The 27,178-nt window shown below is 46.9% G+C and overlaps 1 protein-coding gene across 6 annotated transcripts in view; it reads left to right on the top strand.

Moving 5' to 3' along the window:
- Positions 1-4,024: 4,024 nt before the first annotated feature.
- RNF111 (ring finger protein 111) overlaps positions 4,025-27,178 on the top strand; it is a 72,179-nt gene continuing 49,025 nt past the window's right edge. For 4 of the 6 annotated variants that reach the window (XM_040413874.1, XM_040413873.1, XM_040413872.1 and 1 more), the window contains exons 1-2: positions 4,025-4,344; positions 22,063-22,951. In XM_040413874.1, coding sequence (XP_040269808.1) covers positions 22,132-22,951 — 820 coding nt within the window. In that variant the 5' untranslated portion in view covers positions 4,025-4,344; positions 22,063-22,131. Of the gene's footprint in view, positions 4,355-22,059; positions 22,952-27,178 lie in introns of those variants that run through there. The other 2 variants (XM_040413871.1, XM_040413875.1) reach the window with 2 other exon arrangements.

Here is a 27,178-nt window from a genome sequence, read left to right as displayed (position 1 = left end):
ACATGCTGGAGAGACTGTGCGAGCTGCAGCACGCATGGGTGAGTCGCTCTGCGGAACAGCACCACTTCCACCTACACCACCACATCTACAGCCTCCTCAACCCCCTACTCCACTTTGACCTCCGCCTCCTAGTTCAAGATTTTTTTTTTATATATTTATGTTATTTTAAGTAATTTCCCTATCCACATTTGTTTGCAGGGTAATTGTACTGCTCTTACCCCCATTTTGCAGCCCTCTAGCCCTTACTACGACTATTTTACAGCCATTTTAGTGCACCAAAATTCAGGTCCCCATTGAATTCAATGGGGTTCGAGTTCGGGTCCTGAACCCGAACTTTGACCCAAAGCTCGGCCGAACCTGGTGAACCCGAACATCCACGGTTCCGCTCATCCTTAGGCCTCATACACACGACCGTTGTTTTGGTCTGCATCCGATCCACAGTATTTGCGGCTTGGATGCGGACCCATTCACTTCAATAGGGGCGCAAAAGATGCGGACAGCACTCCGTGTTCTTTCCGCATCCGTTGCTCCGTACCGTGGTCCGCAAAAAAAATATAACCTGTCCTATTCCTGTCCATTTTGCGGATAAGAATAGGCAGTTATGTTTATGGCTGTACGCGCCGTTTGCAAATTGCGGAACGCACACGGATGCCATCCTTGTTTTGCAGATCCGCAATTTGCGGACTGCAAAACACACAACGGTCGTGTGCATGAGGCCTTAGTTGTTGCCACTGAGGAAGGAGCAAGCAAGACCTAACTATTGGGGAGCTGGTCTTTATTAATAAATTGACATACTGCAGATTTCTAGTCCGCACCACGGGTTAAGTTTAGGGTTGCCACTAGGGATGAGTGAATCGACTTCGGATGAAACATCCGAAGTCGATTCGCATAAAACTTTGTTCCAATACTGTAGGGAGCAGGAGCTAATACAATATTAGAATGTATTGGCTCCATTGAGCCGAAGTTATTGCTTCGTGAGCATTAATTTATGAAGTTATTACCCAAAGTCTTTCGAGACTTTGCGAAGCAATAACTTCGACTCATCTGAGCCAATACATTCTAATACTGTATGGAGCTCCTACGTACAGTGTTGGAACGAAGTTTTATGCGAATCGACTTTGGATGTTTCATCCGAAGTCGATTCGCTCATCCCTAGTTGCCACTAGTGTTGATCACGAATATTCGAATTGCTAATTTTTATCGCGAATATCGGCACTTCGAGAATTTGCGAATATTTAGAATATAGTGATATATATTCGGAATTTCGAATATTCGAGATTTTTTTTTAATCAGTACACATGATCTCTCCCTGCTTCTAGCTTGTGGGCCAATGAGAAGGCTGCAATATCTTTGACTTTAGGAGTAGTGTTGATTGAGAATTTTCGTAATTCGAAATGCAAATTTTTATTGCGAATTTTTCAATTGCCAATTTCCGCAATGAAGAAAATAATGACTGGAGATAACGAATTCTCGAATATATGGCGAATATTCGCCCAAATATTTGCAAAATATCACAAATTCAAATATTGCCCCTGCCGCTCATCACTAGTTGACACCTTTCCTAACAAAATATACCGGCCAAGTAAAGCCTCACCCAAAAGGGTGTGTGGTTGTGAGGGCGTGGCTTAACACAGGGTGTTAAGTCGCTGTCATACTGTGTCTCCCAATAATATTAATCCCCCCCAGTAATATTAATACTCCCATTAGTGCCCCCAGAATTAATAAATCCCCCATCAGTGCCCCCAGCATTAATAATGCCATTAGTACCCCCCAGCATTAATAATGCCATTAGTGCCCCCCAGCATTAATAATGCCATTAGTGCCCCCCAGCATTAATAATGCCCCCCCAGTAAAAATAAAGCCCCCATTAGTGCCTCTCAGTAAGAATAATGACCCCCATTAGTGTCCCCCAGGAAGAATGCCCCATTAGTGCCCCAAGTAAGAATAATGCCATCCATTAGTGCCCCCCAGCATTAATAATGTCCCCATTAGTGCCCCCCAATAAAAATAATGTCCCCATTAGTGCCTCTCAGTAAGAATAATGCCCCCATTAGTGCCCCCAGTAAGAATAATGACCCCCATTAGTGTCCCCCAGGAAGAATAATGCCCCATTAGTGCCCCCAGTAAGAATAATGCCATCCATTAGTGCCCCCTTCTCTGCTTCTGGCAAAAAAAAAAAGAAGCACTCACCTCCTCCATTTGATTGCGCCGCTGTGAACATTTGCTGCTGACTGGAAGCTCAGGACAGGACTTGCGCTCCAGTGTGATAACGTCTCACAGGACCTGTCCTCCAGTCAGCAGCACAAGCAAATGGAGGAGGTGAGTGTTTTTTTTTTTTTTTTTTAAAGGGAACCTGTCACCAGGATTTTGTGTATAGAGCTGGGGACATGGGCTGCTAGATGGCCGCTAGCACATCTGCAATACCCAGTCCCCATAGCTCTCTGTGCTTTTATTGTGTTAAAAAACCGTTTTGATCCATATGCAAATGAACCTGATATGAGTCCTGTGTCCGGAGATGAGTCCAGCGGAAAGGAGCCCAGCACCGCCCCGCGTCCTCCGAATCTCCTCCTTGCTGGCTGACGTCACAGAGCTGGAGCGCTGAAATCTCGCGATGCGCGAGCTAGCGCATGCGCAGTGTCGGCATCATGTTCATTCCCTGTGCTGGCATCAGCACAGGGAACGAACTACGCATGCGCTAGCTCGCGCATCGCGAGATTTCGGCGCTCCAGCTCTGTGACGTCAGCCAGCAAGGAGCAGATTCGGAGGACGCGGGGCGGTGCTGGGCTCCTTTCCGCTGGACTCATCTCCGGACACAGGACACATATCAGGTTCATTTGCATATTGATCAAAACGGTTTTTTAACACAATAAAAGCACAGAGAGCTGTGGGGACTGGGTATTGCAGATGTGCTAGCGGCCATTTAGCAGCCCATGTCCCCAGCTCTATGCACAAAATCTTGGTGACAGGTTCCCTTTAAACTACCGTATTTTTCGGTTTATAAGACGCAACCAATGATAAGATGCACCCCAGGTTTCAGAGGAGGAAAACAAGAAAAATATATTTTTCATCAGATCTCAGATCAGACCCCCATAAACATCAGGACATCAGAGGCGGCCCCCTTATCAGGACATCACATCAGCCCTTCATGTCAGAACCCCGTCAGACCTTATATCAGCCCACATAGTGAGACCCCATCAGACCTCAGATCAGATTAAAATAAAAATCATGTCTTACCTATCCTGCGCCGCGGCTCCTCTCCACCTCCGGCAGAATTTGTGCTCCCCTGTCTTCCCAGCCTTCGCTGCTCTGTCACCTGACTGCGTGCAGCGTCAGGTCATAGCGCGCGCACTACGTCCTGGCGCTGTACACGGTCAGGACAGTGCAAAGCTGGCCCCAGCAAGGAAGAACGGGGATTGTAAGTACTACAAGCGCTGCCCTCTCCCGGCACCTTATTCATAATGGAAGCGCTCACTAGTATTCGCTTTATAAGACACGTGGCCATTTGCCCTCCACTTTTTTTTTTGGGGGGGGGGGTGCTTCTTATAAAGCAAAAAATACGGTAACACAAGGGGGTGGGGGGAGATAAAGGCTGAACTAATGAGTGCTCCACAATGGAAGTGCTTATTAGTAGCAGTCCGTACAAGAAAATACCAGCAATTAACATTACTGGTAGAAAAAAAATTACCACCCCCAGCAGGGCCACTAAAATACTGTCCAGGTGGCAACCCTAGTCAAGTTACAAAGTGTGAATTGCATTTGTGAAAATGTCATCCACTTTGCTGATACTGTACAACACTATTTGCCGCCTCTAATGCGATTACACAGTAAGGGGGTCCATCATTGCATTCACCAGCCTTCATTTACTTCATTACAGCGTCAAAAACCCAGTAACACATATGGTAAAGAAGGCGGTGCCCTGAAGCAAAATGGACGCCGAAGCGCCCTGGCGCGTGTCACGTGACTCATATGAGCAACTGTCGCAATCCAGGGCTCGCTTTTCCGCTTCTCTGTTGTGTCATAATAGTGTCGCGAGAGGAAGGGAAGAGCCTCAGTTTCTCGGGCCGAGGACGACTCTTATCTAGGCTGGCACGGGCCGCGGTGGACGGGGGCTGCTGTCGAGCGAGTGCCCCCCCCTTCCTCCGGCTCTTCTCGCCCATTCTTCGGGGGGAACGGTAAAGAATCCGAGAAGCTTACAAGCCAAAGGAGCCTCCCCATCCCCCCCGCCGGGGGTAGAGCCAAGCGATCGGCCCCTTTGGGTGGGGAAGGAAGCTGCGGGGGGTCAGATTGTGGCCGGCTACGGCAGGCGGAGGAATGATCCAGGCCGCGGACTGCTAACCGCGATCGGTAAGGACTCTATAGCCGGGGCTGGGAGCGTGGGCGAGGAGGTTCCTGGGTGGGGGAGGGGGGTATTTACATCTCACAGTATTAACCCCTTGGTCTCTGGGGGGTCTCCCACGGCTTGTGGCTGTCATAGAGCTGGAGCCCTGTGAGGTGGGTGCCATTCTGTCCAGTCACCCACCTCCAGTGCTTGGTTATTAGGCCCTGTTCACACTACGGTATTTTCGATGGCCTGGCTGCTGTCAGAAATACCCAAAAGTCCAACCCGTCCTGTTTACTGTGAACAAGGCGCTGTTCACACTGGCATCATGGCTTCCGGATTTGCAAGCTCCTTGACAGGTCTGTTATGGCGGCGTTCTGCCCCCCCGTTGATATGGGCAATGTGCACTAATAAAAGTGCCGTCACGTACTTCATATGTTGTCAGAAGCCACAGTACAGCAATCCTACTCGCTGCAGGGACCTGATAATCCGGAATACTTGGTAATCCGGCGCGTGCGCTTTCCAGTAAACGATATAGCACATGACGGCTTACGTCACTTCTACCCAGAGCTGCCAGGAGGAGTAGTCAGAGCCACAGACTGACGAATAAAGTGCAGTTACGCTGGATTCTCGAGGTAACGGCGGCGCAGTTTTCTTATGGCGTGGTACGTAACGCCTTGTGTGGCCAGCTTTATATTGCTGTAATGTATCGGGGGGGGGGGGGGGGCAGAAAAAACTCTTAATTCTCAATGTGAAACACAAAAACACATAGTATTCCTGTGGATTTATCCGATTACTTCTCTAGTCGAGCGGAGGACGCGGGACCTCCGATATCTTGTACAGTGGGGGTCCCGCCCAGTGATCAGCCACTTATTCCCTATCGTGTCCTTCCCTATAAGTGTTGATTATGGAAAAACCTCCTTAGAGGGGTCGTCTGGTTTCAAGAGGAAATTGGACAATCTAGAGGATCAACGGCGGTCGTGCGGTATTTAAGGTATGACTCTGCCATTAACAGTACACACCCACCGGACAGTGCGGCCGTCTCAGCGTGGTCGTACCCTAATAAAGAACAGATGACTACTTACCTGACCGGTCCTGCTCCGGTTTTCCCAGCCGGGCTGTGTTTTCCTGGCGGCAGCTGTGATGTCATGTCCATAACATGTGACCTCTGCAGCCAATCACTGGTCTCTTCAGTGCACCGCTGCAGCCAAGAAAACGTAGCCTGACCAAGAGAACTGGAGGGGGAATCATTTACTCTTTATAAGGCCTCATGACCACTACCGTATGTATTTTGCGGTCCGCAAAAACGGATCTGCAAAAAATACGGACGTCATCCGTGTGCATTCCGTATTTTGCGGATCGTAACTGCTGACCCTTCATAGAACTGTACTATCCTTGTCCGTAATGCAGACAATAATAGGACATGTTCTATTCTTTTTTTTTTTTTTTTTTTTTGCGGAACGGAAATACAGACATACGGAAACGGAATGCACACGGAGTGAATTTAAGTGAATGGTTCCGCATATGGTCCGTAAAAAACCCAAAAATGGAACGGACACGGAAAGAAAATACGTTTGTGTGCGTGAGGCCTTGCAGGTCAGTCAACTCCCGAAATGTGACAACCCCTTTAAGTCTGTTGCATCATCGATCAGTGAGGAATGTAGGACTACTGCTATGTGTTCCTCAGACTTTCCTGTAGTGTTTATAGGGGTATTCCGATTGCTAAGTTATCCCCTATCCTGTTAGAATGGAGGGGGTCTTGCTGCTGGGACCCCGCTGTAATGAGTGGAGCGTCACATCAGGCATGCACACTGCGCTCCATTCATCTCTATGGGGCTTCCTGGAATAGCAGAGCCCTGTGCTTATCTGCCACCCCATTTCCGAGGGCTACAGGGTTTCCGTTCTTGTCCGTCATTGGGGGTCTCAGTGGTAGGACCCCCACTGATCTAATAGTTAATCCCCTATCTTATGGATAGGTGATACATTTTATCAACCGGAATACCCCTTTAACTATCTGTGTGTTGAAACGTATGTATAACTGTGCCCATAAACAGTGGTCACTGTCCTTCCGTCAGATATCTTGTAATGATCCTCGTTTTTCTCCTCTGGAGGTGTCTACACCAGAAGCGGCTAATGGACCCCCTAGGATGTATGGAAGCAGCCCTGGTGTCCAGCTCCAGTAGTAGTACGTGCAGAATGCATACATCCTTATATACACATATCCTGTACTGTGCAGGGGTTATTTTCTCCCTGACCAGTGCCTCAGGGGCCACGTGTGGATGGCGACTCCCAGTGACCATCATCATGGAGCTGGTGATTAAGGACCGTGTTGACCGTCCACGGTGGTGGGTGTAGATACATGCTGTACGAACAGCCGTGTGGATTTACCTGTGTGCTGGAACGTTTCCTTTTCACTTGGTTGCAGAGGTACACTGGTTTCTCCAGGACGTTTCCACGATTACTGTGTCGTCCGTTTTTTGTTTTTACTGCTATACATACATATCACAGAGATCGGACATGCCCATGCAATTTCATACTTGGAGCCCGGAGTGATTGACAGCCAGGCTAATGCTGTACTGGCCGGGTTTTGAGCCAGTCTGTTTAACCCCGTAGATGCCATGGCCTATAGCGACCACGCCATCTAAGGTGTTTGACAGCGGGTGGCGGCTCCCTCTGCCAGCCCATTGGTGCCCCTACAATGAGATTATGGAGTGACTTCAGGGTCTTACAGATGCAGCCAGGCCTGGTTCTAGTTAGGGTACTTTCACACTTGCGGCAGAGAGATCCGGCAAGCAGTTCCGTCGCCGGAACTGCCTGCCGGATCAGGCAAACGTATGGCACCTGATGGCATTAGTAAGGCCTCTTTAACACTTGCGTTGTCCGGATCCATCTGCCGGAGGTGCCCGCCGGATCCGTAACAACGCAAGTGAACTGAAAGCATTTGAAGACAGATCCGTCTTCAAAATGCGTTCAGTGTTACTATGGTACCCAGGACGCTATTAAAGTCCTGGCTGCCATAGTAGGAGCGGGGAGCGGGGGAGCAGTATACTTACCGTCCGTGCGGCTCCCAGGGCGCTCCAGAATGACGTCAGAGCGCCCCATGCGCATGGGGCGCTCTGACGTCATTCTGAAGCGCCCCGGGAGCCGCACGGACGGTAAGTATACTGCTCCCCCGCTCCCCACTACACTTTACCATGGCAAACAGGACTTTAGCGTCCTGGAAGCCATGGTAACCATTCAGAAAAAGCTAAACGTCGGATCCGGTAATGCGCCGAAACGACGTTTAGCTTAAGGCCGGATCCGGTTTAATGCCTTTCAATGGGCATTAATTCCGGATCCGTCGATGCGGCAAGTGTTCAGGATTTTTGGCCGGAGCAAAAAGCTCAGCATGCTGCAATATTTTCTCCGGCCAAAAAACGTTCCGGTCCGGAACTGAAGACATCCTGATGCATCCTGAATGGATTTCTCTCCATTCAGAATGCATTAGGATAAAACTGATCAGGATTCTTCCGGCATAGAGCCCCGACGACGGAACTCTATGCCGGAAGACAAGAACGCAGGTGTGAAAGAGCCCTATGCCGGAAAAGAAAAACGCTAATGTGAAAGTACCCTTACACAAGCGAATTTCATATAGAACGGACAGCGCAAGGACTAAATTCTGACACGTTATAATCAATGGGAACGTTCACATCTGCAGTGTCCCTCCTGTGGCGCTCTCTGCATGGACTGACTGCCCAACGTGCATTCCTTTGGTCCTATTTTCACACTAGACTCAATGGTTCCACAAAACAGAAAAACGAACCACACGTCTGGTCTTTTCTTTTAATAACTTGCCACAGCTGTGATTTTGCTACAGTGGATCAGTGTAGTTTAGCTCAATTAGGGCTCATGCACACGACTGTATCTATTTTGCGGATCCGCAAAAAATTCAGATGACGTCCGTGTGCATTCCGTTTTTCATGGAATAGCTGGACCCTAATAGAACAGTACTATCCTTGTCCGAAATGCGGACAATAATAGGATATGTTCTATTTTTTTGTGGAATGGACATACGGAATGCACACGGAGTAACTTCTGTTTTTTTTTTTTTTTTTTCGTACTCATTGAAGTGAATGGTTACGCATACGGTCCGCAAAAAAATGGAACGGACACAGAAAGAAAATATGTTTGTGTGCATGAGCCCTTAGACTGGGAGAGAAAAGTGGTTTCATCTAGGAAGAGGCTTTCTCTCCTACTGTGACCAGGATTACCGCTGGCCCTTTTTCTGAATTATGTTCAGACCCATACTGATTAAGGCTCCATTCACACGTCCGCATCCGTTCCGCAATTTTGCAGAACGGGTGCGGACCCATTCATTCTCTATGGGGACAGAAAAGATGCGGACAGCACACCGTGTGCTGTCCGCATCCGCATTTCCGGGCTTCGGCCCTGAACTTCCGGTCCACGGCTCCGCAAAAAATAGAACATGTCCTATTCTTGTCCACAGTTGCGGACAAGAATAGGCAATTCTATGGGGGGTACCGGCCGGGTGTGTTGCGAATCCGCAATACACTACGGACGTGTGAATAGACCCTAATATACATCTCATAGATGAGCATATATGGGTTTATATTGTGTCCTGTCTGTACGTCCTAAGCAGCCACCCCAATCTTGTGTTCAGGCGGCTGGATGTTTGCAGACTTGCCATGTCATTTAGGTAGATTGAACTCAAAGGTCCCTTCTGAATTCATGCGGTGTGCCTAAGATGCAGCACTTAAACATGGCTGACATGTACAACCTCTCAAGGCACATGTGCTGTTCAGAGCAGTGGATAAAGCTGGTTGTAAAGCCTCATTCACACCTCAGTGTTTCACGGACGCGTGCTATACGTGTTCTCCACCGACAGCGCACGTCCCCATTCATTATCTGTGTATTCACACATTAGTGTTTTAGCGCGGTCCGTGGATTAGTGTTTTTAGCACGGATGCAGGCTCGATTTTGTCCGTGTTCACAGATCCATCACGCCCGTTATAGTCTATGGGTCCGCGAAAACCTCGGATGCCATGCGTGTTTCACGAATCATTAAGAAGAGATGCTTTGAAAATAATTTTTCAGCTGTTCAGTTTAACACGGACAGCAAACTTCAGGGCCAGGCATGAGTACTTTACTGCCTGGCCTTGTTATTCAAAGCGCCTGGGAAGGAAAAGGAGCGCAGCCAGGTGCACCGACCCCGCCTTTGTTGCACCCATATGCTAATTAGCTTAACATAAAAAGCCACATTTTGCTACAAAAATTACAAAACGTGTTCTATATGTGGATAATGAGACCAGGGGATGCAGTAGTAGATTTACTACTGTTATAATTTATAAAAACTGTAGGGAGGGGGGGGGGAGGAGAGAGACACAGACCATAAATTGAGGATTAGAATTCTAAATTTGGGACTGGGACTGATCTGAGGCTAGATGATTTATCAGTGGGAGAAGATATAAGCTCCTGTTACCTCTAGACCTCTATTACTATCCCCCGTGTCGTTGAGCGAGACGTCCTAGAGGTGTACTTCTAGGAGAAGTCGGGCAGTAAATGGCAGCATGTTATTTGCTGATATATGCCTGTGCTCTGCAATGCTAATTTTCAGGTTCTGATCATTGTCTCTGGGATGCGTGAAGGGAAATTTACAAGAAGAGCTGTGTAATCGTCTGTTATAATGACAGATTTTTATGACTTGTAGGAAGACGTTGGAGTAGCACTTCTAATGTGAGGAGGAGACAGGGGTCTCCATCATGGAATGGGAATTCGGTCATAAATTGCAACAGGAGCACATTGCAAACAATGGCGATCTGTAATAATGATGCTCGCTTTAAAGAATAGCTGTAATCCTCCCTGAGTAAAGTCAATCAGACTGACTTATGATGATGCCATTCTTTATAGGGCGGCAATCGCTTTTTTATTTCTAATGGAAACAGCTTATTAATTTTTCAATTATATACTAGAGAGGAGTGAATCGATTCATCTCATCCACAGGGCTGCTTCACTTGTGGGGGTCCCTGCAGGTGGAGAAGCACCCACCTGCCACTAGATTGACAGAGCTGGACTTTTAGCCTAACCCTAACAATTTCCAGCCTGTGCAGTCGCTGGTCTGAAGCAGACCCTCTACCCTTGTTCTGCTAATGGAACAGCTTAATCTCTATCTAGTGGCAGGTGGGCACATCTTCACCTGTAGGGACGGACCCCCACTTCCTTAATTTGGCAACTAATAGGCCAGCCATATGCACTGAACGCTCCTTCAGCCGACAGCTACTCCTGCCACCTCGCCGTATGCGCACATGCATGCTCTGTGAATGTGAGTGCGCATGTGCTCTGAATGGGTAGAGGGTAATAAGCTGGTGCCAGACTCCTCTAGCAGCTACTTATCTCCGTGAGAACAAAAGGAACCGGCATGTTGAAATTCAGCTGCCCCATCCTTCTTCTCTCCCCCCAGCAGCTGCCATTAATGGGATCTGTCGCTACTTTCGTTGGACACCTCCATATTTTTACCGGCAGTAGTGCAGTAATATAGACTGTTCTCCCATAATGCTATATGGAGGCAGGTCTTCTAATAGTGAGCGGATTACCAGAGGGCCGGATGATGCTGAGTAGATAGAGGACCACTTTAATATTCTCATAAATATAATTGAGCTTGACTGCTGCAAAGCTGCTTTTCCGTACACCGCTTGGCGACTGGGGAAGCTCTGCCTAACTTGTATAACCTTTCATATACCATTGCCTGACAGGAGGCTGATAATGATGTGATTTTATTCATACTGTAAACTGTGCGTTTGAATCCCGTTTTCTTTGTTGGAAATGCCTCCGATGATATTCAGGCCAAGCTGGAAAAGGGAGCTTACTGCAAGAAAATCCGTAGCGTTGACGGGCCTGTGTCGCCGGGCCTCTATTTGACGGGCCTGTGTCGCCGGGCCTCTATTTGACGGGCCTGTGTCGCCGGGCCTCTATTTGACGGGCCTGTGTCGCCGGGCCTCTATTTGACGGGCCTGTGTCGCCGGGCCTCTATTTGACGGGCCTGTGTCGCCGGGCCTCTATTTGACGGGCCTGTGTCGCCGGGCCTCTATTTGACGGGCCTGTGTCGCCGGGCCTCTATTTGACGGGCCTGTGTCGCCGGGCCTCTATTTGACGGGCCTGTGTCGCCGGGCCTCTATTTGACGGGCCTGTGTCGCCGGGCCTCTATTTGACGGGCCTGTGTCGCCGGGCCTCTATTTGACCGGACGTGTAAACCTTTCTAAGAGTAATGCTTTTGGCACTTGCACAGTCTCCCAGACGTTCCCTATTGACCCTCCACCTCAAATGTGTCTACCATTTTGGTGCAAAAGGCACATGTGTTTTAGACAACTTTTTTGTCACGCTTGATAAGAGGCCGTGGTCAAAAATGTGACTTTTTGCTCTTAATTTCTGGAAAAAATTTGAAAAAAAATCAGACCACTAACACAGGGAGGCAGTTTATAGATTTATCATGCAACCTGCGTCTCTGTGATAATTCTTCTACATGTCTACCCTGTCTTAGGCCTCGTTCACATTTCTGTGTCCATTTGACAACCATGGAAAATCTGTCCGTGTTTCATGCGTGAAGACTCCATGTGACCATATTTTGCCCTCTGTGTGTCCTCCGTATTCCAAGCTAAAAATTAGCTTCCAGAGCATCTCCTATCAATAGTCCATGAAACACTGGCAGAACATGGGGTAAAGTAGAACTGGCTTAGTTGTCCATAGCAACCAATCAGATTCCACCTTTCATTTTCCAGAGGAGCTGTGAAAAATGAAAAGTGGAATCTGGTTGCTATGGGCAACTTAGCCAGTTCTACTTTACACCAGTTTGATAAATCTCCCCTATAGACTTCAATGGGTGTGTTTGATCCGCATCACAGACCAAAGTAGTGCACGTCTCTGTTTCCACTGACCCACGGTCTGTGGAGAACCACGGATGTATGAACAAAGACCTTAAAATCAATAGGTACGTGTGCTGTGCCTGATAGCTTGCGTCAGTGAAAAAAGGAAATGTGGACGAGGCCTCATTCCTAGTGAACATGGACCAATGTTTAAGGCCGCTGTCACACAGTCAGTGTTCGGTCATTGTTTGATCAGTGATTTTGAGCCAAAACCAAGAGGAAGTCAAAAATCGTTCCTTTATACCAGGGATGCTCAACCTGCGGCCCTCCAGCTGTTGCCAAACTACAACTACCAGCATGTGTGGAGAGCCTACAGCTATTAGGGCATGCTGGGAGTTGTAGTTTGGCAACAGCTGGAGGGCCGCAGGTAGAACGTCCCTGCTTTACCCCATATCTCTGTGTAGCCTCCACACCGCCTTATACTCCAGTATATTGTTATATAAACCGGCATGCATAGCCATTTCTTGTCATAACCTAGGACTGAAGTCAAGCCAAGACCTTATTGCACCGGAGGTTGACAGGGGGGCCTAGTCTGAGGATTTGTCTGGTTGTTTTTTGCGTAGTGACGGGAAGGTTGCTTTAAATCAGTGTTCCCCTGATTGGGGCTTTCCAGCTGTTGCAAAACTACAACTCCCATCATTCCCTGACAAGGTATGGCTATCAGGGCTTGGAGATGACTGATTTAGCTGATGACCTAGCATTTACGTCTTCGTATCCAGCTTGATCAGGAGGTCGCTTCTGACGTTCCTTCTAGAGGCTCGCCGGAGGTTTTTCAGTCAGCGGCTATGTGCTGAGACTTGCACGGCCGGCAGATATGTGCGTGCTTCAGAGCTGCTTTATTAGCTGTACGTCTCCAGGAGCGGCCCCCCTTTTCCAGATCACATTCTTCTGTTAAAAGCTGAGGAGAAGACGGGATAAGACCTGTTATGTTTTTGAACATCCAGAGTAGCTCGGCGGGCACTCGGACCCCCATCGTAACTAGCAGTGGCGTCATCGCCTTGTACTACGCTACCTTTTCTGTGGGACCTTGCTAGCCGACATTCCCCACATGCATGACCCGGTCACCAGTTCCGTGGACCAGTAGGCATACTGGGAACACCCCACAAGACCTGCTGAGACTTATTTGCAGGTTGTCTCTCTAGTCAAAATCACTTAGTCATTTCAGAGTGCTTTCCTTATCTTGCAGGAAATCATTTTCTTTTTCACACAGTTAGGGAATTTTGGGGGTTGCCAGTGTTACCCGGGCCTCCGTACACACACAATTGGTCTTGCAATTTTTTTTGTCACTAGAAAACCACCATAGAAAACGTACAGGGAGGCAATGTTATCAGTGGCTGATACATAAAGGGCCCTTTACATGGGTCGAGAATCGCACAGAGCATAGTAACGCTCTTATAGCGATGATCGGGCGGTGTAATTGTACCGCCAATTGACCGATGAACGAGCGCAACGCTTGTTCATCAGCTAATCCAATTTTTTGTGCGCACGCAAAAATGATCATTTAGCGACAGTAGATTGTGCTGTGTAAACACAATCCTCCTACCGGCAACCTCGAGCCCTTATGGGGGGGAGCGATGGTGTTAGCGATCGCTCCTCCCTATACTGTGGAGGAGATCACTGCATGTAAATGTCTCCTCTGTAAGTGATCAGCAGATTGTCAGGAGGGAACGCCTCCTGTAACATCATCCCATGAGTGTACATAGAGAGATGGCGGTCAGTCACTGATGACCCTTCCTCCCTGTACTGATAGCACTTCACAGGGCTGCAGATAGAAATGTAAAAATTACAAGATTTTCTGAATCTCTTCCCACAAAAATATATATCAATCTGCTCAGCTTCTCCTTCTCTATAACGGGGATGCTCAACCTGCGGCCCTCCAGCTGTTGCAAAACTAAAACTCCCAGCATGCCCGGACAACCTACAGCAGAGCATGATGGGATTTGTAGTTTTACAACAGCTGGAGGGCCGCAGGTGGAGCATCCCTGATCTATACCATAGTGCTTTCAGATGGCATTGCATTTTTTGATGACAGGTCCTCTTTGGAAAAAAAATAGAAAAAAAGGCTCCAATTAAAAAATTTATAAATAAAAGTTGCTAGGACCCCCCCCGGGCATTTTATATTCAACATAAACTTTCAGCTAACATTTGGAGTTGGCGTTTTTACCGGGAAGGCCTAAGGCCTCATGCACACGACCGTTTTGTGTTTTGCAATCCGCAAATTGTGGATCTGCAAAACGCGGATGGCGTCCGTGTGCGTTCCGCAATTTGCGGAACGGCACAGACAGCCATTAATATAACTGCCTATTCTTGTCCGCAAAACGGACAAGAATAGGACAGTATATATATATATATATATGTGTGTGTGTGTGTGTGTGTGTGTGTGTGTGTATATATATATATATATATATATATATATATATATATATATATATATATAATATTATATTCACCTAAAGAATTATTAGGAACACCATACTAATATGGTGTTGGACCCCCTTTTGCCTTCAGAACTGCCTTAATTCTACGTGGCATTGATTCAACAAGGTGCTGATAGCATTCTTTAGAAATGTTGGCCCATATTGATAGGATAGCATCTTGCAGTTGATGGAGATTTGAGGGATGCACATCCAGGGCACGAAGCTCCCGTTCCACCACATCCCAAAGATGCTCTATTGGGTTGAGATCTGGTGACTGTGGGGGCCATTTTAGTACAGTGAACTCATTGTCATGTTCAAGAAACCAATTTGAAATGATTCGAGCTTTGTGACATGGTGCATTATCCTGCTGGAAGTAGCCATCAGAGGATGGATACATGTTCTCATTCTGTTTACGCCAAATTCGGACTCTACCACTTGAATGTCTCAACAGAAATCGAGACTCATCAGACCAGGCAACATTTTTCCAGTCTTCAACAGTCCAATTTTGGTGAGCTTGTGCAAATTGTAGCCTCTTTTTCCTATTTGTAGTGGAGATGAGTGGTACCCGGTGGGGTCTTCTGCTGTTGTAGCCCATCCGCCTCAAGGTTGTGCGTGTTGTGGCTTCACAAATGCTTTGCTGCATACCTCGGTTGTAACGAGTGGTTATTTCAGTCAACGTTGCTCTTCTATCAGCTTGAATCAGTCGGCCCATTCTCCTCTGACCTCTAGCATCCACAAGGCATTTTTGCCCACAGGACTGCCGCATACTGGATGTTTTTCCCTTTTCACACCATTCTTTGTAAACCCTAGAAATGGTTGTGCGTGAAAATCCCAGTAACTGAGCAAATTGTGAAATACTCAGACCGGCCCGTCTGGCACCAACAACCATGCCACGCTCAAAATTGCTTAAATCACCTTTCTTTCCCATTCTGACATTGTTTGGAGTTCAGGAGACTGTCTTGACCAGAACCACACCCCTAAATGCATTGAAGCAACTGCCATGTGATTGGTTGACTAGATAATTGCATTAATGAGAAATAGAACAGGTGTTCCTAATAATTCTTTAGGTGAGTGTATATATAATGAATCCAGAAAATGAGCGGCACTCTGGTAGATTAAGAACAAGTGATTCCTTTATTCACCCATACACCCAATATATATTAGGGCTGCACGATATGGGAATTTTGTGCGATTGCGATTAGGGCCCTAAAAATTGCAATAACGATATGCGATGCGATATTTTAAGGGAATTGTGCTAGAGGTCTATTTGCTTGGATTTTCAAGGCAAAAGCACACAGAAATTACTGATAATGCTGAAATGTAGTTATGCTTAACCCAAGAACTGAAATGCACAGTGTTTTTCAAAATAAAACATATTTTACTAAATTAAATAACATATTTGCATGACTGCAAAAGTACAAAATACAAAACTTGCCATTTTCTTAATAGCACTGCACAGAACAGATAAATAGAAGAACATTTGTTCATTAAAATAACAACTTGCCTCCAGCCCCTCCTCCCTCCCCGCACTGTAACTCGTGTATCGCCGGCCGCGCTGTGCAACATAGCGGCCAGCGATACATCCGTGTCAGCCACGTAATAAGTCAACCATCGCTTTTTTGGGGGAAAAAGTTTGTCTTATAAAGCGAAAAATATGATAATACAATTGCAGCATTTTTGGGTCGGCCAATTTTTGCGGGCCATGTAACGGAGCAACGGATGCGGACAGCACGCGGAGTGCTGTCCGCATCTTTTGCGGCCCCATTGAAGTGAATGGGTTCGTATCCAAGCCACAAAAACTGCAGACCCATTCACGTTCGTGTGCATGTAGCCTAAGCAGAATGTCATAGCAACTGTGTGTGTGTATATATATATATATATATATATATATATATATATATATATATCCTGTTTATAGCCACCCTTAGGCTAGGGGTACACGGCGGTTGTGCAGCACAGTGTTCGCAGTATCACATGTATGTGAATGTGTTCATGTTCTACCTTTTTTCTACACAAATCATGCAGTTTTTGATTTCACGACTTGTATATATGTCGTGCAGTCAAACTGTTTGTGTAGCCTTCTAAGTGCCTATTATACGCAGTCAAGTCAGATTATTATGACCACCAGCTAATATCCAGAGTAACCGCCACATGCGGCACAGACAGCAGCTAGATGGGCTGGTGGGTATCTGGAGCCATGCACAACCCCCCCCCCCCCCCCCCCCCCCCCGGGAAGACATTCAGCATATATGAGTGTACGTGATCTGCAAGAATGGATTCATAGCCAATCAGTTGAAGGTGCCTTCCACGTGGTTGAGTGGGCCCAGAGATTGCCACAAGAACATTCCCCAGGCCATAACGCTAGCACCACCAGTTTGCGTTCTTCCAGAAATGGTGGCAGGGTGTTTTGTTCTCTGTTTCTGTCGTGACATGCCAACATCAAACGTCCCTCATCAGAGAAGGCAACCCTTTGCTAGCTCTCGGAGATCCAACAACGATACTACTGTGAAAATTGCACCGGTGCAGTGATCATCCCATCTGCTTCGGAGCAATAGGGTTGGCTGCACTGTTTTAGACCCATGTCTGGTAGCCCCCCGGTTGATTGTGGTGATGAGCTGCCCCACTGTAATCTGTCGTGCACCTTCGTAGCTGACATTCACCTCCCATCAATGGCGCGTCTCTTATTGGCAGTGGCGCATTTGTCCACTCAGCATACTCATTTACCACAGCACCACGAGAACCGTGCACAACTAGCGCAGTTTAAGAAATACTGCCACCCTTGCCCCTTTTTGCAACTTTGATGAATCGCTCCTTTTACCCATGACGGCAGCGAAGGATATGTGAGCAGACAGCCTATCACACACCTTATATACCCACTGAGCCAGGTCACGACACGACTTTCTTCATCAACTGCGTCGAAAGTAGGAATTGGTCATAGTGTCCTATCATCCCGCTGAATACTTCGATTTTTCTATTTGTCTTTTAGGTTGTATTTTACCGTTTTTCTCCTTTCATTCTAGCATGTTTGTTTGCTTCATCCTTGACTTGGTCGTCTCTACCGGAGAAATGTCTGAAGTCATTACTGTTCTCTACACCCCATCTGGTGCCAGAGATGACTGGACGGTGGGCTAGCTCGCTCTGCCGTTTTTAGTTGGTTCTATAGAAGGTGTATTTCTTCTTTTCTCCTCCTGCATTTTACATCTGCTTTAATGCAGCAGTTCCATGTGCACGGAAGCATACGGTGGTACATGGACTACAGTCTAGATCCTACTAATGGGTATGATCCAAACACTTGTCCTGCGTTTGAACAGTTTAGGATTATCTAAGAATTAAAAGGGGGGAAAAAGGTCATATTTTTGCGCTTTACATACCTCTAGGTCAGTGGTGGCGAACCTATGGCACAGGTGCCAGAGGCGGCACTCAGAGCCCTATCTGTGGGCACCCGCACCCTGGATAGTCTATGGTGTACCAATATGCCTTAGACTTTTCCTGCCATTCATCAGCACAGGGCGCACTATGAACAGCACAGGCAGGACACTTAATGCAGGCGGCTATTATAGCTAAATGATAAAGTACATGGAAGATATACTGTATTGGACTGTAGTATTCAGGTGCCGTGTTGGCACTTTGTGATTTGGGTTGCAGTTTGGGCACTCTGTCTCTAAAAGGTTCGCCATCACTGCTCTAGGTTATATGTATCCTAAGTAGATCTGCAGGAATAAAGTGTACTTCATTTTATCCAGTGCAGCTCCTGTACCAAGTCACTATAAGCAGGGTTCCCTTACGCTAAGAGCAGAGAATAGGACTAAGGCCTCATGCACACGACCGCATGCTGGCCATGCCTGTTCTTCAGACCGTTCTTCTACGGGTGCCGACTGTCTGGACACGGACCTGTTCACTTGAATGGGGTCCGCAATCCGCACCACAGAAAAGTAGCGCATGCACTACTTTTTTGCGGTGCAGACAGAGGCACACTCAAACCCACGGAAGCAGTCCGTTCCGCACCATTTCTCCTGGTTTACGGATCCATTCCAGTGATACGGTACTTGCAGGCTGGTGGCTGTATATTGCACAACCACTGTTTACGGGCCACAGTGCGGGCACAGGCCGCCTATGGTCGTATGCAAGCACTATGTTTTTGCAGTGCAGACCGTCTGATGCAGATCGTGGACCCCATTCAAGTGAATGGGTCCATGTCCGCAGACGGCGTGCACAGGTAGGTGCCCATGCATTGCGGACCGCAGTTAGCACGGGCATGGTCAGCACGCGTTACTGTGCATGAGGCCTAACGGTAAGTTCACATGAGCAAAATCTGCTGTGGATGGTCCACGTTGAGTGTACGTTTACTTGGGCAAAATGTGCCACCGATTCAGAAATGGAGAACAATGGATTTCCGCTGCAAAAATCCACATTCAAAACCCCATCATCATCATCCTCCCTTTCACATAAATGTAAAAACCTCGACCATGTGCTATGAGAAATGCCCGAGAAGAAGCAGATGTGCTGTTGGTTTTCCATAGTCAATGAGAAATAAATAGATAGATTGATAGGTGTATCTGGCATTTCCGTCACCAAAAAAGACCCGTTTTCTGCTGACGATTCTGCTACTAATCGGTCACTTATTTTTCTGCTGCGGGTTTTAGGCCTAGTTCACACGAACGTTTTTTTTTTGCGAGTGTACGGGCCGGTTTTTGTGTTCCGTATACGGTCCGTATACAGAACAATTCATTTCAATTGTTCCGCAAAAAAAACGGAATGTACACCATATGCATTCTGTTTCCGTATTTCTGTTTTTCCGTTCCGTTGAAAGATAGAACATGTCCTATTATTGCCCACAGATCACGTTCCGTGGCTCCATTCAAGTCAATGGGTCCGCCAAAAAAACGGAACACATACGGAAATGCATCCGTATGTCTTCCATATCCGTTCCGTTTTTTCTGAGCCATCTATTGAAAATGTTATGCCCAGCCCAATTTTTTCTATGTAATTACTGTATACTGTACATGGCATACGGGAAAACGGAAAGGAAACACAACGGAACTCAAAAACGGAACAACGGATCCGTGAAAAACGGAACTCAAAAAACTATAAAAGCCGTACGTTCGTGTGAACTAGGCCTTACTGTGTGAACACAGCCTAAGGGGATATTCCTATGTAGTGGATATACTGCAGTCTGGATTTGCAGATGTAGTATATTTCAGCAGCAGTAAAGTGATGACATCTCATCAGACTTCATCCACGTGTTTAGGAAAATAATCCATGTGGCAGTTGACATGTGATGCGGATTGTAAACCCCCTTTGTGTCGCTTTGTGTAGCTTATACCCTTTGCTTTGCATAGGGCTGAACCTGCAGTAAACGTGAAACCTGCAGCTTTTGCTGTGTCACCTCGTCAAAGATGGCAACAGATTCTTTTTCCACCATGTCTGGATTAGCATTCTACTGGACAGGACATTTTTTTGTGGTTACATATAGTGGAGTTAGATACCAAGCAGTATACAGATGCAGCAACGGAAATACCTTTAGTGGGTCATCTGTCACCATAACCTGATGCAGTGGGTGCATTGGAGTCAGTGCCTGCTAAAATCTACCCCCATAAGGGTCCGAACGCATATGAATGTGTACTGGGGTTTTTTAACCAGTAAATAATAACAGCTTGCTGTTTTTTTTTGGACCACTTGCGGTGGTTTATGACTTTTTTTTTTTTTTGCTATTGTTTTTTTCACTGAGTTTTTTTTCCCCTATGGAGAAGTAAAAACTTGTTTGTGTGAAAGCACACTAAGGCTCTGTTCACATTAGCGTGATGACAGCTAGGCCAAAGCGGCTTGCTGTTTTCTTGCTGTCATAAATACCAGAACCAAGCATAACCGCAACTGTATAACAGACCTACATGAATTGAAAAACTCCACCGAGAACACTTACAGAAAGCTTAATTAAATTAAAGATGCTTAAAATTCTTTTTTTTTTCTTTTTTTTTGCAAGCAAAAAATTATATAATTTGAAAAAAGGAAGTGTTTGTGAAGGAGGCCTTATGTCCTTTCAAAGGGTTGTTTCCCTTTCAAACATTAGTAGGATATGCCACCAATGTCAGATAGATGCAGGTCCCACCTCTTAGACCCACTCCTGTCTGTAGAATGGGCCCCCCTAAAGTGAAGGAGAGTACACCGAGCAAGTGTGGCTACCCTCCATTCACCTCTGTAGGCTCGCTGAATGGAGAGGTGGTAGTGCATCCATGTTGGACACTCCATTTATTTCTGTGGGACTTCCAAAAATAGCATGCTCTCTTGATTATTTACGAAACCCCCCAAAGAAGTGAATGGAGAGAGCGTGCATGCACAATGCACTCTTTTTAACTTCAGGGGCCCCGTTCTGGAGATGGGTGCGGACACTAGTTATCTGCCACCAATTTATGAGATGGATATGTTCCTTTAAAGGGAATCTGTCACCTATTTTGACCATATAAAACCGTTAACATAGCAATGTGCACTAAAGTACCTTCATTCCAGCATGTGTCTTCTTTCTTTTATTCAACTTTTCATTCAGATGAAAGAGCGATTTTTCTGATATGCAAATGAAGTCTCAAGGTGCCCAGAGGGGCGTTATTACTAGTGCCCAGTAACGCCCCCCTGCAGTGCCCAGCACGCCTCCTAAGAAATAAATGTACTCCCACATCGGAGCCGAACGGTGCCACCCCCTCCACTACGTCATTTAATTTATTCACTGCACCGTCCTTGCTTCCTCCGAAATCCCGCGCAGGTGCAATATCGCTGAGTGGCTGCGCCTGTACGATACTCCGGCTCCTGAGGGCAACAGCGCTCTGATTTACGTCACTGGGCTCGGCGCATGCCCAGTGACACTATTGAGGCTGTTGCCCTCAGGAGCAGGACAGGTAGCGATACTGCGCGGGATTTCGGCGGCGACATTCTCATGAGTTGAAATCCTGCGGATTTTCTGTCTTGATTCATGGTGGGAAATCCACAGTGTACTGTAGCACCAAAATGAATGAGATTATAGCAAATCCATATTACCCCACTAAATACCGATACGAGCGTTGCAGAACAAATCGTCAGAAGGTCCGTTTTGTGTTAGATTTCACCCTTTGCAGTGCATAACAAGTTTACCTTCTGAAAGTAAACGGGGGTATTCTGGGAATTTATTGACTATTCACTGGCTAACATTTAGATCGGTGGGGTTCCTGCTGCTGGGACCCCACTAATCCTGAGACTAGGAGCCCTATACCCCACAGGATCTGCAAAATGAATGCAGCAGGAGGTTGGGCATGCTCCATTCATCTGTGGATAGGAGAGAACTTGAAATTACAGGAAGGATATCATAGGATATCACATTGATATGGAAGTGTTGGTAGATAAAATGTTCCAGGTCCTATACTAAAATTTCTTGCTCTCGTTTCAGCTTGTGGTGGACCTCCCTAATCCACTCATGGTCTATTTGTGTGAGTGACAAAACGTTCTACAAGCGGATATGAAGCGTGAGGTTCCTTCAGATGCACCAAAGAGACCGGAAAATCTGAAAGGGGTGTTGCTGAACCCTAAGTGTGCTGGGACAGCAAGGGCCTTCCCAGCAGACGTGGACATGATTGCAAGTAAAGTAGGTAATGAATTCTCTCACTGTTGCAGTGACTCTAACAAGCAGCAGAGGACCTTAAGTAACAGCGGCACAGATCAAGAGAAGGGCCTCGTTCGAAAAAAGAGGAGAAGCCAGCAGGCTGGTCCTTCCTTTACCCAAAGCTGTGCTGGTAAAGAAAACCAGAGACTGTTAGAGCTAAGACTAGAGCCCCAGAGTGACGATGACAATGATTCTTCCTTTAGCGACTGTGTTTCTTCACCTTCGTCTAGCTCCCATTTTGGGGACTCCGATACAATGACTTCCGATGAGGACAAGGACAACCCTAGACGTTTCTCCCCTGCAGGAGTAAATCCTACAACTAGAACTCCCAGTGCGAGGGCTCAGAAATGGCCTCGTCCCCCGTCAGACTCTGTGCCTATGCTTATGAAAAGGCCTTGTTATCAGGTGAGCAGCTTGAGGAGGCCTGTCCATCGAAAGACTTTTCTGAAAAAGGGTTCAACTCAGAGGACACAGAAACAAAAAGAGCGGATATTAATGCAAAGAAAGAAGAGAGAAGTGCTGGCAAGGCAGAAGTATGCTCTGCTCCCCAGTTCCAGTAGCTCCAGTGAGAATGATCTCAGCAGTGAGTCAGCCTCCAGTTCTTCCACTGACGGAGAAGAAGACCTATTTGTTTCTCCCGGGGAAAACCACCAGAATGGTACAACAATTCCCTCAGGTAATATTTGTCATTTCTGTTATTAATTCGAGCAAAGGAAATGTGTCATAAAAAATTTAATCTGCCAGTTAAAACAAGATCGTAACATACATAATTTTTTCGAAGTCTGTTTGTATTTTCTGATTCGTAGATTATTATTTTTTTTGTTTGCTGAACATGATTATGGGGGGGGGGGCATCTTTCCTGAGCTGTTCTTAACAGCATTTAGAAAGTATTAAGAAAATTGCTTTATGGCAGCCCCCTAGACCATAGACACAATATTCAGGAGGGGGACCTCATTGACCTCTATGGGAGAGTTTTCTAGGCAGCTCTGTGACCTGTGCAGAGATCATTGTCAAAGCTTATCTATTCTTTCCTTGGAGGATCTTGTATTATCTAAACACAGAGGTGATATCTGTCATTCTAATCCTGCCTGTAATGATAATCAGATAATTGAATTAAAGTGCTCTGTACAGAACAAGAAGTGGCGCCTCAGGGCTCCAGATGGCGACCAAAATGGTCGCAAATGCGACCTAGAATTGCTAAATGGCGACAAGACTTTGTAGTCTTGTTGCCATTTGAGCCTAGACCTCTGCCGCTTTCACATTACTGACATGGGACGCGCTGCTGTCAGCGTGTGCCATGTTATTCTCAACAGTACAGGGGAGAAGGAGGCAGTCCCTCCCCCCTGTACTGCTGCTGCCGCTGCCACCAATGGGCTGATAGAAGCAAGGAGGAGGGGAGGGGCTATGGCCACTGCGCCACCAATGAATATCGTTTATGCTTAATACAAACGCAGGCTGCCATGCGGGTGCCGGACATATCCCATACCCGGCAACCAGCCTCTATGACTGCGCACTGCGATCTGCTGCTATTAACCCCCCAGGTGCGGCATCTGAGGGGTTAATAACGGCGGATCGCAGTGCGCAGTCATAGAGACTGGGCGCCAGGTATGGGATATGTCCGGCACCCGCAGCCTGCGTTTGTATTAAGCATAAACTATATTCGTTGGTGGTGCAGTGCACCGAACACCCTCCCCCCCCAATCCCAGTATTATAAAGTAAAATCATTAGTCCGCCCCCATCCCCCAAGTATTATCATTGGTGGCAGTGGCAGCTTCTGATCGGAGCCCCAGCAGTGCAAGCCTGGGGCTCCGATCGGTTACCATGGCAGCCAGGACGCTTTTGAAGTCCTGGCTGCCATAGTCAGCTCCATGCTGCTGTGTGCACAGAGCAGCAGGGACAGTGGGAAGTCCTATTCACCCTGATAGAGCTGTATCAGGGTGAATAGGACAAGGGATGAAAGATCCCATGTTCTAGACCCTAAGGGGGTAAATCGGTATTAAATAAAAAGTAAAAAAACAAACACCAAAATATTAAGTTTAAATCACCCCCTTGCCCAATTTTACATATGTAATTTTTTTTACTGTTTATATATTTTATATCGCCACGCCCGAAAAAGTGTGAACTATTGAAATATTTAAAAATAGCTCCTATGCGGTGAACGCCATAACAGAGGGGTGGGGGGGGATAGCAATTTGCCTTTTTTTTTTTTTTGTCACCTTGTCCCAATAAAAAATTTGGTTAGGACTGTTCTATTATGGTCCAGACGTTCCATAAAATGTGGAATGCACGCCGCTTTTTTTATGGTATCGAAATAGTCAAAATTTTGGTATCGCGACAACCCTAGGTAAGACGTGTGTGTGTTTTTTTTTTTTATTTTATTTTTTTATTATACCGTAATTATATGTATTAAAAGTTTGGCGACTAAATTTTCCAGGTTAGGAGCCAATGGCTCCTTGATATTTTTTTTTTTAGTGTGGAGCCCTGCGCCTATTAGTCTTGTGGCCATTATGAAAACTCCAGGATAAGTGACAGGGAAAATGAAAAATAACATCCCCAAAAGTTCTCTAAAAACGTGACTTAAATATTAGGTCATTTTCTGATGACACATTCCCTTTAAATCAGGCGTTCCAAAAGAACCATGTTACCACTGGTTAAAAAGGGATGGCGCAATGGATAGGTAATAAATACATAGGGGCACATTTATTAGGACCGGCGTTTTAGACGCCATAACTGGTGGTGGATCTGCCAGTGTTATGAAGAGGTGCCGGCCTCTCCAAAACTTTGGCGCATCCAGCGCCAGTTCTCAATGTAAGACAGCTTCCGAGCTGTCTTGCATTTAGACCATTTTCTACGCCTCAAACGGGCATAGAAAATGAATAAGACGGGGCTGTCGGTCCCTCCTCTGCCATGCCCACAATTTTTAGACCTCGTGTGAGCAGGGAGAAGTCCCATCTGCGCCTGAGATATGCCCATATAGGCGTATTTCGGTATAATAATCGCTAGGCTTCTGACTGCTGGAGCCCCCACAATCACAATAGTGGGCATCTACAAGTTTCTTGTGTGATGGAGAGGTGTATGACCACCACTCCCTTCACGGTCTGTGGCATTGCTGGAAATAGACGAGTGCTATATGGCTTTTTTCACCCCAGGGACATGAGAACCCCCGTTCCACAGAGCAACTAGTTAGTCTAATTTTTAGTTTTCTTCCACAGCAATTCAAATGGAAGAGATTGTGGTGTTTATGTGGCTCGGTGTTCCTATGACAACACTACTTTAGTAGGAAGTGTTGTCATAAGGACAAAAAGGCATAGAGGTCCCCCACCAGACTCCTGCAGCTTGGACCAATAAAGTAGAACAGATGACCCCAGCTGACAATCAGATCCCTCCATCAACATATTGCATTAAAGGGAATGTGTCGCCTGCCAGTTAGTGACCGTCTTTTTTTTTAGTTTTTACTATATTTTCTTTGCAAGATTATACGGGCAGGAATCCTGCCTGAGCAGTTCTTAAAGGGAATCTGTCACCAGGAACTGCACTATGACACTAGGTCTGGTATGGCTGCCTGAGCTCATAACATGGATACTTGTCTTAGGTTGAAAGTGCACCGAGGATGGGCCAAAGCCAGCTCATCCACTGTGCTTTTCTAGTCATTCCCCATCCAGTTGATTGACATTGCCAGGCATCCTAATTGTAATTTCGTGATCCTGTTAATCTACTTGGAGGCTGAGGAAGTGGAGCAGAGAAGTTAGGTGCACCTAATGACTTTGGCCGCTCTTCAGTGCACTTTGGACCTCATTTGTATAATAAGAGATATATCTCTGGAATGCTGCCACAGATAGTAATACAACCGGTTTTTAATGTATTCAGCTAAGGCCTCTTTCACACTTGCGTTGTCCGGATCCGGCGTGTACTCCACTTGCCGGAATTACACTCCGGATCCGGAAAAACGCAAGTGTACTGAAAGCATTTGAAGACGGAACCGTCTTCCAAATGCTTTCAGTGTTACTATGGCACCCAGGACGCTATTAAAGTCCTGGTTGCCATAGTAGGAGCGGGGAGCGGGGGAGCGGTATACTTACAGTCCGTGCGGCTCCCGGGGCGCTCCAGAATGACGTCAGAGCGCCCCATGCGCATGGATGACGTGATCCATGCGATCACGTGATCCATGCGCTTGGGGCGCCCTGACGTCACTCTGGAGCGCCCGGGGAGCCGCACGGACGGTAAGTACACTGCTCCCCCGCTCCCCGCTACACTTACCATGGCTGTCAGGACTTTAGCGTCCCGGCAGCCATGGTAACCACTCTGAAAAAGCTAAATGTCGGCTCCGGCAATGCGCCGAAACGACGTTTAGCTTAAGGCCGGATCCGGATCAATGCCTTCCAATGGGCATTAATTCCGGATCCGGCCTTGCGGCAAGTGTTCCGGATTTTTGGCCGGAGCAAAAAGCGCAGCATGCTGCGGTATTTTCTCCGGCCAACAAACGTTCCGTACCGGAACTGAAGACATCCTGATGCATCCTGAACGGATTACTCTCCATTCAGAATGCATTAGGATAATCCTGATCAGGATTCTTCCGGCATAGAGCCCCGACGACGGAACTCTATGCCGGAAGACAATAACGCAGGTGTGAAAGAGCCCTTAGGTAGCGCTATCAGACAGCATGTATGGTTTCATACTGGTGTGGCTTTTAACTGATTTCCTTTAACAACTTTTAGACAGTTGCTTTTACCATCCACATGGACCATAGACGCACTGAGTAGGAGATTTTCATTGTCTTTCTTGGGAGAGTGTTCTAGACATACAGTGTGACCTTTGCAGAGGTCACTGTACAGGGACGGGGAGTAGATATGACTAGGGCCGAAACGATTACTCCAATTACTCGACAAAAAAAATCCTCGTTGAT

This window comes from Bufo bufo, chromosome 1 (assembly GCF_905171765.1).
Source record: "Bufo bufo chromosome 1, aBufBuf1.1, whole genome shotgun sequence".
Lineage (NCBI taxonomy): Eukaryota > Metazoa > Chordata > Amphibia > Anura > Bufonidae > Bufo > Bufo bufo.
Note: the sequence above shows the minus strand (reverse complement) of the source record. Positions and strands in the feature narration are given on the sequence as shown.